At 50.4% G+C, this 17,849-nt stretch overlaps 1 protein-coding gene across 1 annotated transcript in view; it reads left to right on the top strand.

Moving 5' to 3' along the window:
• The window catches only part of SHPK (sedoheptulokinase), a 29,476-nt gene extending 17,512 nt beyond the window's left edge, over positions 1-11,964 (top strand). The window contains exons 6-7 of the mRNA XM_008009873.3: positions 5,642-5,842; positions 10,163-11,964. Of these exons, the coding sequence (XP_008008064.3) occupies positions 5,642-5,842; positions 10,163-10,575 (614 nt within the window). The 3' untranslated portion in view covers positions 10,576-11,964. The remainder of the gene's footprint in view (positions 1-5,641; positions 5,843-10,162) is intronic.
• Positions 11,965-17,849: the final 5,885 nt, after the last annotated feature.

Below are 17,849 nucleotides of genomic sequence, written 5' to 3'. Positions count from 1 at the left end.
AGGCTGGTCTCAATCTCTTCACCTTGTGATCTGCCCGCCTCGGCCTCCCAAAGTGCTGGGATTACAGGCGTGAGCCATCGTGCCCAGCCTCTCCTTCCAAATTTTTAATCAGGCATTTGGCTTTAGGTCCCGAGTTGCCCTACAAGCAGAGAAGATGATGGTTCAATGTATAAAACAAGGTCCAGATAACTCTCACCTCACATGACTGTGGTGGACTGACCAAAAGAGATGTGAAGCTGGCCACATTTATTGAAAAAGCAGCTTTTTCTGTGTGATTTCTTCCAAAATACATGTAAAATCTTATAACTTATTACTGCAATGTAGGCTGAAGGCAATTTACGTGAACAAATTGAGTTGTTCTTAAGGCATCTTCCCTAGAGGAAAAAAAAAAGAAAAATAACAATTTAAATTATGTAAATTTAGTTTGCCTTTATATACTATGTTTTGTAAAATCAGGGCTTAAATACAAAATGATTTAAACTTGAAAAAAGGGTGAGAACATGCTAGTGGGATTGTAAAAAGGTACAGCCTCTTTGGAAAACAGCTGGTAGTTCCTCAAATGTTAAACATGGAGTTACCACAGGACCCAGCAATTCCGCTCCTAGAAATACACCCAGGAGAACTGAAAATAAATGATGTCCACACAAAAACTCGTACACAGACATTCACAGCAGGATTATTTATAATAGCCAAAAAGTAGAAAGCACCTAAATATCTATCAACTAATGAATGAATCTTTTTTTTTTTTTTTTGAGACAGAGTCTTGCTCTGTCACCTGGCTGGAGTACAGTGGTACAATCTTGGCTCAATGCAACCTCCGCCTCCCGAGTTCAAGTGATTCTCCTGCCTCAGTCTCCCAAGTAGCTGGGACTACAGACGTGCGCCACCATGCCCGGCTAATTTTTATATTTTTAGTAGAGATGGGGTTTCACCATGTTGACCAGGATGGTCTTGATCTCTTGACCTCGTGATCCACCTGCCTCAGCCTTTCAAAGTGTTGGGATTACAGGTGTGAGCACCGTGCCTGGCCGTGAATGAATTTTTAAAATGTGGCATATACACATAGCTAAAAAAGCATTGAATGTTGGGTAGAAGAAAAACTTAAGTACATTTAAATTTTAAAAAGCTAATTTGGCTGGTTGCAGTGGCTCACGCCTGTAATCCCAGCACTTTGGGAGACTGAGGCAGGTGGTCACGAGGTCAGGAGTTCAACACCAGCCTGGCCAACATGGTGAAACCCCGTCTCTACTAAAAATACAAAAAATTAGCCAGGATTGGTGGCGGGCACCTGTAATCCCAGCTACTCGGGAGGCTGAGGCAGAGAATTGCTTGAATCTAGGAGGCAGAGGTTGCTGTGAGCTGAGATTGTGCCAATGCACTCCAGCCTGGGCAACAGAGTGAGACTCTGTCTCAAAAACAAACAAACAAACAAACAAAGAGTTTATTTGAAGATTCAGTGATTTGTGAATCAGGGTAGCACCAGACTGTTAGCACTGTGTCAGAAGAGGCAAGAGGGGAAATTTTCATAAAGTAGTTGCAGAAGCAAGACAAAGAAAACAATTTCAATAGGGCAGACAAAGCATTTTCTATGCCAGCCAGGGATACCTTTCATTTTTGCTCTGAGCTCAAGATTTTAACCAAGGCATGAGAATGCTTAAAAAGCAGAGCTAGTTAATTTGAGAGCCTGACTTTATAAACAGTAATCTAGTTCTCTTTTTTTCATCTTTTTTTAACTTTGGGGTAGGAGGTAAACAAGCAAAAATGTCAGCAGATTCAGTGTAGGGAGAGGAAGGTAGAAAGAAAGAGAGATTAGAAACCTTTACCTGCCAATCAAAAACATATGTCATTGTTTCTGAGGTGTTTGGAATTTTTTTGTTTGTTTAGGTTAAAACTTCCTTATTGTGGCCACCAAAATTCTAAATTAGTTTTGGTAAGATTCACTCATTTATCTAGAAAAGCAAATGTTCTGAGATGGAGTCTCAGACTCCCCGAATTTAAATAAACCCATTATTTTCTGTCTTCCTGGAACCTTTTCTACCGGAGGTCTTTTACTAAACCCAATTTAGTTTCTGTCTGACCCAATCGGACACCTGAAGCTTCCCTTCAGGACCCATTTAAAAATGTCCAAGTAGGCCGGGTGCGGTGGCTCAAGCCTGTAATCCCAGCACTTTGGGAGGCCGAGACGGGCGGATCATGAGGTCAGGAGATCGAGACCATCCTGGCTAACACGGTGAAACCTCGTCTCTACTAAAAAATACAAAAAACTAGCTGGGCGAGGTGGCGGGTGCCTGTAGTCCCAGCTACTCGGGAGGCTGAGGCAGGAGAATGGCGTAAACCCAGGAGGCGGAGCTTGCAGTGAGCCGAGATCCGGCCATTGCACTCCAGCCTGGGTGACAGAGCGAGACTCCGCCTCAAAAAAAAAAAAAAAGTCCAAGTAACTAGGTGAACTTAACACAACTTGTGAAGTTCATACGTCCAAGAGGGCTTACTGGTGATGGCGTGCAAATGTGCAGTAAGAAGCAATGAGTGCAGAGGCTCAGTGGGTACTTATGCTCGTTTGCTTGTTGCTCCCAGAGGTCATCACGAGGTGGGTGGCTTCAGATCCCACTTATGCCACCAGATCTGATTAAAGAAAAACTTGGCTGGACATGGTGGCTCACGCCTGTAATCCCAGCACTTTGGGAGGCTGAGGCAGGCAGATCACTTGAGGCAAAGAGTTCGAGACCAGCCTGGCCAACATGATGAAACCTCATCTCTACCAAAAATACAAAATTTAGCTGGATATAGAGGCACACGCCTGTAATCCCAGATACTCAGGAGGCTGAGACAGGAGAATTGCTTGAACCTGGAAGGCAGAAGTTGCAGTGAGCTGAGATCACACCACCGCATTCCAGCCTGGGTGACAGAGTGAGACTCTGTCTCAAAAAAAAAAAAAAAAGGAAAAGAAAAACTTAAGTACCTTTAAATATTAAGAAGTTTATTTGAGCATTCAGTGATTCCTGAATCAGGGTAGCACTAGAGAGCAGGCGGCTAGTACACCACTGAGAGGGGCATGAGCGAAGACTTTCGTAAGGTGTTTGCAGAAGCCAGACACAGAAGATAATTCTGACTGGTGAGAGTGGACAATTCCAAGTTAGACATTCGTTGGTGGTTTCTGATTGGTGTAGTTTCCAGTTTCATTTTACTGTTTACATTGGGGTTTGGTTTGTTCACATAGGAATTCACAGTACTACAGCCACACCTTTGTCTAACGGCCTCCCGATTAGAGTTTTTTCTTTTTCCCCTTCTTTTCTTTTCTTTTCTTTTTCCCCTTCTTTCCTTTGCCTTCCTTTCCTTTTCCTTTCCTTTCTTTTTCTTTTTCCCCTTCTTTCCTTTCCTTTCCCTTTCCTTTTCTTTTCCTTTTCCTTTCTTTTTTCTTTTCCTTTCCTTTTTCCTTACCTTTCCTTTCCTTTCTTTTCCTTTTCCTTTCCCCTTTCCTTTCCTTTCCTTTTCCTTTTCCTTTTTCCTTTCCTTTCCTTTTTCCTTTTTCCTTTCCTCTCCTTTCTCCTTTCTCCTTTCTTTCTCCTTTCTCCTTTCCTTTCCTGAGTGCAGTGGTGCGATCTCGGCTCACCGTAACCTCCACCTCCCGGGTTCAGGCAATTCTCCTGCCTCAGCCTCCCAAGTAGCTGGGATTACAGGTGTGCGCCACCACACCCAGCTAACTTTTGTATTTTTAGTAGGCATGGGGTTTCACCATCTTGGTCAGGCTGGTCTTGAACTCCTGACCTCAGGCGATCCACCCACCTCGTCCTCCCAAAGTGCTGGGATTACAGGCATGAGCCACTGTGCCCAGCCGCTGGAATTTTTTCAAACAGCACTGATAAATGCTACAAAATGTAAACGAGAGTGAAAGTAACAAAAGTGTTGTTGCCTCCAGCCGAGGGGACGGTGGAGGGCATGTTACTTCCAGTTTATAGTCACGGTGGGAAGCTTGATGTGGCAGAAAGCAAACGGTATTGGCTTCCTGAGGCTTCTTTTTGCTGTCTTTGCTTTTGACCCCCTGAGTGGGTGGGAAAATTGGATGCTGAACTCTGGCCCGTAAACAGATTGGGACAAGCAGGCTTTTTAGCTCGGTCTCATGGGAAATGGAGAAGGCACTGCTGGAACAGCCCCCAAGCTCTGGCCTGGAATTAGAGGAGAAACTCATCCACTCTGTGCTGGGTCCAGGGGATTTCCCGCTGCTGGTGACAGGGAAGGTGTGAAGAGAATACTTTGGGGCTGGGCGCAGTGGCTCAGGCCTGTAATCCCAGCACTTTGGGAGGCCGAGGCGGGTGGATCACCTGAGGTCAGGAGTTCGAGACCAGCCTGGCCAACATGGTGAAACCCCATTGCTACTAAAAATACAAAAAATTAGCTGGGTGTGGTGGCATGTGCCTGTAATCCCAGCTACTCAGGAGGCTGAGGCAGGAGAGTCACTTGAACCAGGGGACAGAGGTTGCAGTGAGCCGAGATTGCACCATTGCACTCCAGCCTGGGTGACAGAATGAAACTCTGTCTCAGAAACAAAAACAAAAACAAAAACCACAACATAAAAGGGAGAATACTTTGGAAATAGCAAGCGTGGTACTCCCTGCCAATGAATGAACCCTCTCCAGAGGATAAAGCCCTTGGTCTGAGGTCTTACCCTGTCATAGTTTTCTTTTGCTGTGTAACAAATTACCCTGATATGTAGTAGCCTAAAACAACAGGCGTTTATTATTTTGGACAGTTTCTGAGGGTCGGGATTTTGAGTGGGGCAGGATGGCCTGGCTCAAGGTCTCTTGTGAAGTTGCATTCACACTGGAGCTGCAGTCTTCCAAAGGCTTGATTGAGCCTGGAGGATCTGCCCCTGAGCCCATGTGTCATGCTGTCGGCAGAAGGCCTCAGTTCCCTGGCACGTGAGGCTCTCCACAGGGCTTCTCATGACGTGGCACCTGCCTTCCCCGAGAGCAAGTGATCCACAAGACAGCGTGACCAAGACAGGAGCCGCAGCGCCTTTTATGACTTAGCCTCTGAAGTCACACACTGTCTCTTGGGCTTTATTTCGTTCACTAGAAGTGAGTCACTAAGTCCAGCCCCCTTTTCACGAGGAGAGGAATCAGGTTCTACCTCTTGAAAGGAGGAGTATCGGCCGGGTGCAGTGGCTCACGCCTGTAATCCCAGCACTTTGGGAGGCCAAGGTGAATGGATCATGAGGCCAGGAGTTCAAGACCAGTCTGGCCAAGATGGTGAAACCCCATCTCTACTAAAAATACAAAAATTAGCCGGGCGTGGTGGCTCACACCTGTAGTCCCAGCTACTTGGGAGGCTGAGGCAAATTGCTTGAACCTGGGAGGCGGTGAGCCAAGATCGCATCATTGCACTCCAGCCTGGGTGACAGAGCGAGACCCTGTCTCAAAAAAAAGAAAAAGAAAAAAAAAATCCTTTGATCAACATCTCTTCAACACCTTGCCCTTCTAACTACCCTGGACATATTTTTAAAACCCCACCCTCTCTCACTGCTGAACTATGACTCATGACCTCTGAATTAGCCTGACAGGCCACCCTCTCTTATTGCCAAACTGTGACTCGTGACCTCTGAGTTAGCCCCACAGGCCTAAGTTCTGCTTTCTCTGGACCCCAGTTCTCAACATCAGCACCTCGGTTCAGCTGGCAGCCTCCATGCCTTCCGGATTCCAGCCCGGACAGACTCCAGACCCTACAGCCCCAGTCGCCTACTTCCCATACTTCGACAGGACCTACCTGGGGGTGGCCGCGTCACTCAACGGGGGCAATGTGCTGGCCACGTTCGTCCACATGCTGGTTCAGTGGATGGCAGATCTAGGTAAGGTGTGGTCCGCACAGCGCTGTGTTCTCTGCCTGTCGTTTCTACCCGGCAGGGTCTTGGAGCTTCATGTGCGGTTTCAGTGTCCACATTCAGGTCTCAGACCCCACCAGGTCCTGGCATATTTCTCCGATCCTTCGGGATCTGAGCTTGCAGCCTCTTTTCTTCTTGTCCTCTGAGCTGCCATCACCTACTTTTTTGTTTGGGTCAGGCACCCTTCCCTCAACCTTGACTGTGAACCTTCCTAACAGTCTCCCCAGCTTTCCCCCGCCCTCCCTGCTCCCCCTTTTCCCCTCCTGCTCCCTTCTCTTATTCCTGGGGTAGAATTTATGAGGTTTTCTCTGCTCTCCATAGACAGATGTTCCTCGACTTGCAATGGTGCGTATTTCACTTACAATGCACTTATATCCTGAGAAGACTGGCCCATAGGAAGTGCGATGCAAACGTTTCTTCTTCTTTTCTTCTTCTTCTTTTTTTTTTTTTTGAGACAGAGTCTCACTCTGTCACCCAGGCTGGAGTGCAGTGGCGCGATCTTGGCTCACTGCAAGCTCTGCCACCTGGGTTCAAGGGATTCTTCTGACTCAGCCTTCCAAGTAGCTGGGATTACAGGTGCCTGCCACCATGCCTGGCAAGTTTTTGTATTTTTAGTAGAGACGGGGTTTCACCGTGTTGGCCAGGCTGATCTCGAACTCCTGGCCTCAGGTGATCCACCCACCTTGACCTCCCAAAGTGCTGGGATTACAGGCGCGAGCCACTGTGCCCGGCCTGATGTAGGCATTTCTTTTTCTTTTCTTTTCTTTTTTTTTTTTTTTTGAGATGGAGTCTCGCTGGAGTGCAATAGTGCAATCTCGGCTCACTGCAAGCTCCACCTCCTAGGTTCACGCCATTCTCCTGCCTCAGCCTCCCAAGTAGCAGATACTACAGGCACCCACCACCATGCCCAGCTAATTTTTTGTATTTTTAGTAGAGATGGGGTTTCACCGTGTTAGCCAGAATGGTCTCGGTCTCCTGACCTCGTGATCTGCCTGCCTCAGCCTCCCAAAGTGCTGGGATTACAGGTGTGAGCCACCACGCCCGGTCCAATGTAGACATTTCTCAGAGAAACACGGTGCGGGGTGGAACCCAGGAGAGGGGCCTTGGTTCCCAGCTGTGTCCCTGAGTCTCGGCCTTGGCAAGTCCCTTCCCCCAGTTCCAGTGTCTTGTGGTCTTAAGTCCATGGGTTAGAATTAACTCAACAGCTCGTAGCAGCTTTGGCCTCCATGAGTCCTCACTAATAGGTTAGGGGGAGCTGAGGACGCAGACACTCTGCTAGAGGCCAAGCCTCTCTTTCAGGCCTCCAGCTGGGATTCACCTTCCTTCAGGTACCCCAGGGCTTGGGTCATGGCCCAAGTATTTCCCAGAAAGGAAGAAGACCTTGAGTATGTTTTAACCTTCCTTTACAACTGTTTTTGGTGCTGTGCATGGTGACACGTGGCTGTAATCCCAGCTACTCAGGAGGCCGAGGCGGAAGGATCGCTTGAGCTCAAAGTTGTTCAAGTCTAGCCGGGGCAACAAGCAAGACCCTGTCTGTAAAAAAAAAAACAAAAACCTTTTTTCCTGAAGTTTTACGAAAGAAAGACAAGAACATGATTTAAAAAATAAAACAGCCAGGCGTGGTGGCTCACGCCTGTCATCCCAGCACTTTGGGAGGACGAGGCGGGCGGATCATCTGAGGTCAGGAGTTCGAGACCAGCCTGGCCAACCTGTTTCTACTAAAAATACAAAAGTTAGCCAGGTGTGGTGACACACGCCTGTAATTCCAGCTACTTGGGAGGCTGAGGCAGGAGAGTCGCTCGAACCCAGGATGCGGAGGTTGCAGTGGGGCTGAGATTGCACCCCTGCACCCCTGCATTTGCAGAGGTTCAATGTTCCCATGGTGACTCCTTGGTGACCCTCTAGATTAGTGGGTCTCAGCAGTGACCACACCCGGGAAGTATTGTGGAGTTTAAAAATAGCATTGCGTCCTGGTCCCACACCCATAAATTCTGATTTATTGGACTGGGTGTGGGCCTTGAGCATGATGTTATATAAAAGTTCCTCAGGTGATTCTGAGGCCTGGAGTATTAATAAGCACTGCTCTAGAACTTTCTCCTCAGAAAGCCTGGTCCACAGTACAGGGCCTGCAGTACAGCTTCCTCTGGGAGCTTTTAACAAACTCAGAACCTTAGGGTCAGCCCTAGGCAATCTGAGTCCAAGCGATGTGTTAAAAAGATCCCTGGCCGGGCGCAGTGGCTCACACCTGTAATCCCAACACTTTGGAAGGCCGAGGAGGGCGGATCATGAGGTCAGGAGTTCAAGACCAGCCTGGCCAATATGGTGAAACCCTGCCTCTACTAAAAATACAAAAATTAGCCTGGCGTGGTGGTAGGTATCTGTAATACCAGTTACTCGGGAGGCTGACGCAGAAGAATCCCTTGAACCCGGAAGGCAGAGGTTGCAATGAGCCGAGATCATGCCACTGTACTCCAGCCTGGGTGACAGAGCGAGACTCCATCTCAAAAAAAAAAAAAAAGAACCCTGAGTGACTCATCTGTACGTTCAGGCTGGAGAAGCCGTAGGTCTAGGTCGGGGGCTCCCCAGCCTGGCTGTGTATAAGAATCACCCGCAAGTGTTTACAAATTCTAGCCCTCAGCCTGCAACCCACACCAGTTAAATTAGAAAGTCTGGAGATGGGCCCACAGTGCTCTCAAGAAGCCCCAGTGTTGATAACTTTCTTCTTATCAAGGCGATGTTTGCTTTCCCTCAGGTAATGCTAGGTTAGAGATCAAAAAGTGATTCTAAGGTCAAAGTGCATTGAAAGCAAAGGCTTTTTTTTTTTTTTTTTTTGACCAAGTCTCGCACTGTCACCCAGACTGGAGTGTGGTGGCACCATCTCAGCTCACTGCAAGCTCTGCCATCTGGGTTCAAGCTATTCTTATGCCTCAGTATCCCAAATAGCTGGGACTACTGGCACATAGTGCCATACCTGGCTAATTTTTGTATTTTTAGTAGAGACGGGGTTTTACCATGTTGTGCAGGCTGGTCTGGAACTCCTGACTTCAAGTCATCTGCCTGTCTTGACCTCCCAGAGTGCTAGGATTACAGACGTGAGCCACCGTGCTTGGTCCTTTTTTTTTTTTTTTCATTTGTTTGTTTTAAGAATGCAGAGCTGGCCGGGCGTGGTGGCTCACGCCTGTAACCCCAGTACTTTGGGAGGCTGAGGCAGGTAGATCACTTGAGATCAAGAGCTTGAGACCAGCCTGTCCAATGTAGTAAAACTTCGTCTCTACTAAAAATACCAAAATTAGCCGGGTGTGGCGGTGTGGGCCTGTAATTCCAGCTACCTGTGAGGCTGAGGCTGGAGAATCGCTTGAACCAGGGAGGCAGAGGTTATAGTGAGCCGATAGGATACGTGCCACTGCACTCCAGCCTGGGCGACAGAGTGAGTCTCAGAAAAAAACAAAACAAAAACGAACGCAGAGCTAACATGGTGTCAGGGAGAAAAGTCCAACCGGGATTCTGGCTTGACACAGAAAAGCAAGTTGTAGGATGGTCAACTCATCCTTCCTCATTGGCTTTCAGGTGTCCTGGGCACATAACAAGGGTGGCCCAGACAGTGGTCGGTCCTGGATCCTGAGATTTCTGATGCTGCTAATGACTCTAATAACATCCATGATGATAGCTTTTTTTTTTTTTTTTTAGATGGAGTCTTGCTCTTGTCACCCAGGCTGGAGTGCAGTGGCGCAAGCTCCACTCACTGCAACCTCTGCCTCCCAGGTTCAAGCGATTCTCCTGCCTCAGCCTCCTGAGTAGCTGGGATTACAGGTGCCTGCCACCACACCCGGCTAATTTTTGTACTTTTAGTAGAGTCGGGGTTCCACCATGTTGGCCAGGCTGGTCTCGAACTCCTGACCTCAGGTGATCCTCCTGCCTCGTCCTCCCAAAGTGCTGAGATTGCAGAACTGAGCCCCCATGCCCGGCCAATGGTAGTTATTAATCAGTATATGCACTTGGTCCCTTTGGTTAAGAAGCCTGGGTTAGGGTTAGGGTTAGGGCTCACAGCAGCACTTACGAGATCTCACCGTGATGTCTGGCTGGGGTCTGCACTGAGACAGCGGGCGGGGATCCAGGGCAGAGTACAGCTAGCCTGGCTATAGAAGTCCCTGAGCCCAGAACCACCAGCCGCAGCGGGAGGAGAAGCAGCAAGTAGCGCTGTTCGCACCCTGGGGGAATATTCTGTACCATCTCAGCCTACATCGAGGGGGCTGCAGGAGCTCACACAGATCTCTCTGTCTCTGGCAGGCCTGGAGGTTGAAGAATCCACCGTGTATTCACGCATGATCCAGGCAGCTGTGCAGCAGAGAGATACCCACCTGACCATCACCCCAACGGTGCTGGGGGAGAGGCACCTGCCGGACCAGCTGGCCTCCGTGACCAGCATCTCCTCCTCTGACCTCTCCCTGGGGCACGTGACCCGGGCTCTGTGCCGAAGCATTGTTCAGAACCTGCACTCCATGCTTCCGATTCAGCAGCTCCAGGAGTGGGGCGTGGAGCGGGTGATGGGCAGTGGGAGTGCGCTGTCCAGGAACGAGGTGCTGAAGCAGGAGGTGCAGAGGGCTTTCCCATTGCCCATGTCCTTTGGGCAGGATGTGGACGCAGCTGTCGGGGCAGCTCTGGTCATGCTCCGGAGACACCTCAACCAGAAGGAATCTTAAGACAGCAAACTCTTTCGCCAAAGGACTGCTGCGAATGTTACCTGGTTAACATTCCTGACACCATCTGTGGGTCATCCTTTCCCTGGACAGTTCAGTGGACAGCTTTTAAGCCGTGCTTGTTGTGAGGTTCCATCTCGGCCAAGAACTTCCCTTCAGAACATACTCTAATAAGGCAGCCAGGAGCCGTCAGTCAGATCCCAAATGAGTGCCTTCTGAAAGAGACCCGCCTGGGAGCTCTTTACAAATGTCAGTGTGGGAGAGAGAGAGCGTGAGAGCACAGTAACCCAGCCTCCTGGTCAGCAGACTCCTCTGTGGTTCACTTGTAGACAGAGAGCAGATCAGTGTGTACTTCAGATACCAGAAAGTCCTGTGACTGTGGCCCCAAGTAAGAAAAGAAGACCTGCCCCATGCCCAGCTTTCGATTATTGTTTTTGGAGACCTGAAGCTCAGACTCAGGTCATATGGACTTCTGGAAAAGTTCTTCTGTCCTGGACTGAACCATGTGACCGGAGGCCCCTTTCCTAGTCTCATCCTCCCCCTGGCCGCAGGTGCTCAGCTGGGCCAGGGAGTAACCCAAGCACGATGCAGGAGGCTGGCTCAGAGGACGATGCGGGGCTGCGTGCCAGCCTTCTTGCTGCGTGTACTCAGCCCCAGGAGAGCTTGCCGCACCCGGGCTGCCGAGGTCTTCACGGCACAACTGCCTGGAAGGCAGGTTGCAGAGAAGGAGAGGCAGATGGCCCGAGCAGCAAGGGGGACCGATGCTGTGCGGCTCACACCACTCCAGAACCTGACAAGGCACCAGCAGGACCCTTGCCAGGAGCATGTCTGTGCAGCAGTGGTTTTGCCCCTGCACGTTCCAGAAGCCTTGATGGGAGGGGACGCAGCCAGGCCGACTCCTGCCAGATGGGGCAGGTAGTTCATTCAAAGAGAACTCTGTGTCCCATAGACCTAGGCTCTCCTTTCGCGTGGTGTGGGCTTCGCTGGCCCACTGTCTGTTCCTGGCTCAGCAGAAACATCTATTTGAGTCAGCATCCCTGCAGGGACCCCAGAGCATCGCAAGCCTTCCTGTGATTGGTAGGGATGGCTGTGGGGTGGTTTCCAGGAGGGGGCCACCATCGCTGCGTCTACTGCCAGACCCCCAAGGGAGCCCAGGCTCAGGCAGGCCTGGCCCAGAGGCACCTAGGCAACCACAAGTTTGGGAGGCGGTCGTAGTCTCTCTCTCTCTCTCAGTATCCACGACAGGTATGAAACATATTGTCTCTTTATAAATGTCATTTTACAAATTATGCGATTATCTGGAAGCTCTGAGATGAGAGCAAATGCCTGATCATGCTGGGCAAATGTCAGATACTAAAGCCCATATTAAATGGAAAATTCCTGAAACAGTTCCCAAGTTTTCCACTGTGCGTGGTTCTGAGCAGTGTGATCGTCTCTGCCGTGCCGTCCGGGATGCGAACTGTCCCTGTTTCCCCCATGTCCACACCGTAGACACTCCCTGCCCCGGTCAGTCACTTGGTCATCAGATGGCCCGTCCTGGTATGACAGTGCTTGTGTTCTGGTCACTCTTACTTCATAAGGGCCCCAAAGCACCAGAGTAGTGATGCGGCTATTCGGATATGCCAAAGAGAAACCCTAAGGTGCTTCCTTTAAGTGAAAAGATGGGAACAAAATGCTGAATCTTCTGTCTGTGAAATTGTAAAGAAAAATTCATGCTAGTTTTTTTTTGATTTTTGTTTTTTTTTTTTGTTTTTTTTGAGACACAGTGTCACACTCTGTTGCCCAGGCTGGAGTGCAGTGGCACAATCTCGGCTCACTGAACTGCCTCCCATGTTCAAGCGATTCCCTTGCCTCACCCTTCTGAGTAGCTGAGACTATAGGCTCCTGCCACCACTCCTGGCTAATTTTTTTGTAGTTTTAGTAGAGATGGGGTTTCACCATGTTGGCAAGGCTGGTCTCGATCCCCTGACCTCAGATGATCCGCCCACATCGGCCTCCCAAAGTACTAGGATTGTAGGCGGGAGCCACTGACCCCGGCCTCATGCCAGTTTTGCTGTCACACCTGGAACTGCAAAAGTTACGATCGATTACAGTGTGTGATAACTTTTATTACAGTGTATTGTTAAAACTGTTCTACTTTGACTGGGTGCGGTGGCTCACGCCTGTAATCCTAGCACTTTGGGAGGCCAAGCCAGGTGGATCACCTGACGTCAGGAGTTTGAAACCAACCTGGCCAAAGTGGTGAAACCCCGTCTCTACTGGAAATACAAAAATTAGCTGGGCGTGGTGGCGGGTGCTGTAATCCCAGCTACTCATGATTCTGAGGCGGGAGAATCGCTTGAGCTCGGGAGGCAGAGGTTGCAGTGAGCTGAGATTGCGCCACTGCACTCCAGCCTGGGTGACAGAGCGAGACTCTGTCTCAAAAAAAACCCTAAAAATTGTTCTACCTTATTGTTGTAGTTAATCTCTTACTGTGCCTAATTTATAAACTAAATTACATTACAGATATGTATATATAGGAAAAACATGGCATATACAGGATCCAATACTAGCTTTGGTTTCAGGCATCCATGGGGGTTCTTGGGACATACCCCATGTGAATGACAAGGGGTTACTGTCATTTTGTTTTTTCTTTTAGACAGAGTCTCACTCTGTCGCCCAGGCTGGAGTGCAGTGGTGCGATCTCTGCTCATTGCAACCTGTGCCTCCCGGGTTCAAGCAATTCTTGTGCCTCAGCCTCCCAAGTAGCTGGGATTACAGGCGTCCACCACCACGGCTGGCTAATTTTTCTATTTTTAGTAGAGACGAGGTTTCACCATGTTGGCCAGGCTGGTCTTGAACTCCTGACCTCAGGTGATATACCTGCCTTGGCCTCCCAAAGTGCTGGAATTACAGGCATGAGCCACCGCGCCTGGCCTGCTACCGTAATTTTTCTTTCAGCCGAATGAGTTTAAGACGTCGTCACTGGAGCCCTGAGGAAGGCTGCATGAGAGAGAAGGGTAGGCTGAGTATACCAGAGTCCTCTGTCTGTTGGGAGGAGCCAGGCCCTCTGATCTCAGGGCAGCAGCCTTTCTCACCTGCCCACCATGCAGTGGATGTCGTCTGCGAATGTAAGGTTAGGAACTGGATGGACATCTGACAAGCTCAGGCAGTCCAGCCTCGTGCTTGGTGTGGCCCCAGAACTCTCTGTCCCCTTCCCAGTCTGTGCGTCCACTCTGCCTCTGAGGACTGAGCCTTGGAGGGTCCCAGTTTGTCAATGAACAGGGCTGCTCCTGCTACTTCCGTTGCCTGAGGCCTGGAGCCTCTGTCTGGGTGGGGGCTGAGTGCAGTGGCCTAAAGTCACAACCGTGTGCACAACCCGCCCTCCTTCCCAGGAGGTGCCAGTAAGTGGTTTGAGGCCAGCAGTCTTCTGAAGTGGTGAGCCGGCCTCCTGTGCTGGCCGTCAGTCTCCCGATGCTATGAGCCCACCGCAGGGCTGCACCTTCCCTCCTGATCCGCTTCGGCCAGTGTGATGTGCACAGGGAATGCCTGTCACTCCTGGGCAGAAGGCTTTAGGAGCCAGTGAGCTATTTCCCACACTCCCCTCCCTTTGCCACAAGTGACTGGCGGTGCCCCAGAGAGTGGCAGCTCTGTCAGCCTGGGTCCCTGAGTGAGGACAGCATGATGTAGAGCCCTCACCAACCAGCAAGGGACACACAGTGGGACAGAGAAAGAAACCTTTGGGCTGGGCGCGGCAGCTCACGCCTGTAAACCCAGCACTTTGGGAGGCTGAAGCGGGTGGATCACTTGAGGTCAGGAGTTCCGAGACCGGCCTGGTCAACATGGTGAAACCCCGTCTCTACTAAAAATACAAGAAAATTAGCCAGGTGTGGTGATGGGCACCTGTAATCCCAGTTACTCGGGGGGCTGAGGCAGGGGGAATTGCTTGAGCCTGGAAGGCAGAGTTGCAGTGAGCAGAGATCGCGCCACTGTACTCCAGCCTGGGCAACAGAGTGAGACTCCGTCTCTAAAATCAATCAATCAATCAATCAGTCAATCAATATAAATAAATGAACCTTTGATGTTTGAAGCCTCTGAGATTTGGGGGTTGTCACCACAGCAGAGCAGCCTCCGTAGCCTGCACCTGGGAGGTCTCCCATGCACCCAGCACAGGCCCAGGCAGCCGCATTTTCTGAGCGCCCAGTAGTAGCCGGGTGTTCTGTCAGGGACTGCCCCCTGTTGAATTTCTATCCTGAGGCCATGGAAAAATACCCACGGTTGGTTACATAAACAGACACTAGGAAAAAACGAAGACACACACAATGACAGCACCTCTATGCCCAGAGGGAGGAGAAATTCATTCTTAATACAAGTGACATTGAGCTAAACCTCCAAGGGTTTCCATCCATTGTTACTAACGACAGTTAACATTTTTTTGAGTACCTTCCCTGTACTAGGATCTGATCTAAACTCTACTTATTTGAATTCATTTAATCTTTTTTTTTTTCTCTTTTTTTGAGATGGAGGTCTCACTCTGTCGCCCAGGCTGGAGTTCAGTGGTGCGATCTCTGCTCACTGCAACCTCCGCCTCCTGGATTCCAGCGATTCTCGTGCCTCATCCTTCCGAGTAGCTGGGATTACAGGTGTACACCACCTTGCCCGGCTGATTTTTTGTATTTTTAGTAGAGAAGGGGTTTTGCCATGTTTCCTAGGCTGAGTCTTGAACTTCTGGCCTCAAGTGATCCACCCACCTCGGCCTCCCAAAGTGCTGAGATTATAGGCGTGAGGCAGCGCGCCTGGCCTCAGTTAATCTAGAAGGTGGATAGCATTATCCCCATTTCACAGATGGAGAAACAGATACACAAAAAAGTTAAGTAACTTACCTGAGATCACAGTGCTAAGATTCAAACCCCAGAGTGAGCCCATTCTCTTTAGCATCTAGGCAGAGGGGTCAGGCTAGGTAAATGTATTTACATTAAAATGATGGTCATGTCCAGGGTGTGACAAATTGGTGTAACTTGGTCATAGGGTGAATGAAAGGATGTTTATAGGAACTGGGCAGACTGTAGGGGGTCTTGCATGCCAGGCTGAGGGGTTTGGACTGTCTCCTGTAGACAGTGGGATTCGGAGGACCGGGGCCTTTGGAGTGTAGCTGACAGTGTGGACGCTGGATTGGAGGACAGGCGTTCCAGGAGGCAGGAGGCTGTAAAACAGTCTGGAGAGACAGTGGGCCAGGCCCAGTTCAGGGCAGGGGAGGAGACTCCAGCACACCAGCCACTGCTTTTCCCCCGCCATACACTCCCTGCCTCTGGCCCTTGACCCCATCCACATCATGTGTATGTGACTTTCATGTTCTCTGTTTTTCTCTTCTTCTCCTTTTTTTTTTTTTTTGAGACTTTTTGAGAGTCTCTCTGTTGCCCAGGCTGGAGTGCAATGGTGCGATCTTGGCTCACTGCAACCTCTGCCTCCTGGGTTCAAGCAATTCTCCTGCCTCAGCCTCCTGAATAGCTGGGATTACAGGTTCGCGCCACCACACCCAGCTAATTTTTGTATTTTTAATAGAGACGGGGTTTCTCCCTGTTGGTCAGGCTGGTCTCAAACTCCTGACCTCAGGTGATCTGCCAGCCTCGGCCTCCCAAAGCGCTGGGATTACAGGCGTGAGCCACCGCGCCTGGCTACTTTTCTCTTCTTCTGAAGTGGACTGAGAGCTCCTTGGGAGCAGGTGTCTAGGTGTCCTCTGCCCTGTCCTCCTGCACCTTAGCTCATGCCAAGGCCCATGTTTGGAATGTCCTTGCGGGGCAGAATCCTTTCCTTGTCCAAGTCCCAGCCTGAATGCCATCTGCCCGCTGCACAGGGCCTCCCTGGTGACACATAAGCCATCGGATTACACCTGCAGGGTAGGCCAGGACCCCGCTCGGCATCTGTTGTTGGCACGGCCTGTTGGCCCCACAGCCCCTGGCCTGTGCCTGTTACAGGGTGCCCCATCCTGCCTAGTGTGAGACAGAGCCCGTGCAGATCTTCCTTTCCTGTCCATCCCGGGCTCCTTGAGCGCAGAGACCACTCTGTTGGCCCTACTGCTCTGCTAGGGGATTTGCATAGCACATGGCGGGCCCTCAGGAGAGAGGGTCCCACCTGGCCTCTCCCCTCAACCACGGGTAGATAAACAGGCCACGTCTTTGAAAGTGAGAGAGTCCTGATACAGAGATGCTCGCTTGCGTGACTCATCAAACATTAAGCAAACCTTGTTTTTTTCATTAAAAAACAATTAGTCATAACTTCGAGCTAATGGCCGGATGCAGCTCAGCAGTCAGCAGATGTGGTCCTCAGGCTGAAATAATGAAGATGAGAGCCATCATCTCTCAGGCCGGCCTGGAGCTTTACCAGGCTCAGAGCCCATTCACACCCACTATCCTGACAAATCCCAGAAAAGCCCCGTCAAGCAGGTAGGGCAGGTGTTCTCGGCTGTAATTTTGAGGAGGAAGAAGCAGACCCAGAGGTTCAGCTACCAGCCCAAGTCCATACAGCCGGCCTCTAGCACACATGGGTCCATATAGCCGGCCTCTGGCACACGCAGGCCTCTTCCATCCCAGGTCCAGGTTCTGCCCACCTGCTGACCCTCCATTGGCTCTCATCCCTCTTGCTCCCAGTTCCTGCCCTGGGACACAGCCCTGCTCAGGGCTCCAGCGTTCTGTGCTGACTGGGTGTCCGACCCCTCCCCGGCTCAGACTTCAAGCTCCAGCCATTTCTGGAGGGTGCTGACCCTCTCACAGACCCCTGCCCTCCACAGGAGCTGGTCTTTTAGACTCATGTGGGCACCTGGTGACACAAACACAGAGGCCAAGTGCAGAAAGGAGGGTATTTTTCTTTCTGTTTAAATTTAAATTTTTATTTCTTGAGATGGAGTTTTGCTCTTGTTGCCCAGGCTGGAATGCGATGGCGTGATCTCGGCTCACCGCAACCACTGTCTTCCAGGTTCCAGCGATTCTCCTGCCTCAGCCTCCTGAGTAGCTGGGATTCCAGGCATGTGCCACCACGCGCGGCTAATTTTGTATTTTTAATAGAGACAGGGTTTCTCCATGTTGGCCAGGCTGGTCTCGAACTCCCGACCTCAAGTGATCCACCTGCCTTGGCCTCCCGAAGTGCTGGGATTACAGGTGTGAGCCACCGAGCCCGGCGGGGGCTCAAATCTTGAGAGGAACCCAGGTGGGTGAAGAAAAGAAATTCATTTCTGATGTGGCCAGTGTCAAGAGCTCAGCTTAAATCAATGTGCCCCCTGGTGGTAACACTAAGGAAACTGC

Source organism: Chlorocebus sabaeus, chromosome 16 (assembly GCF_047675955.1).
Source record: "Chlorocebus sabaeus isolate Y175 chromosome 16, mChlSab1.0.hap1, whole genome shotgun sequence".
In the NCBI taxonomy this organism is placed as follows: domain Eukaryota; kingdom Metazoa; phylum Chordata; class Mammalia; order Primates; family Cercopithecidae; genus Chlorocebus; species Chlorocebus sabaeus.
Note: the sequence above shows the minus strand (reverse complement) of the source record. Positions and strands in the feature narration are given on the sequence as shown.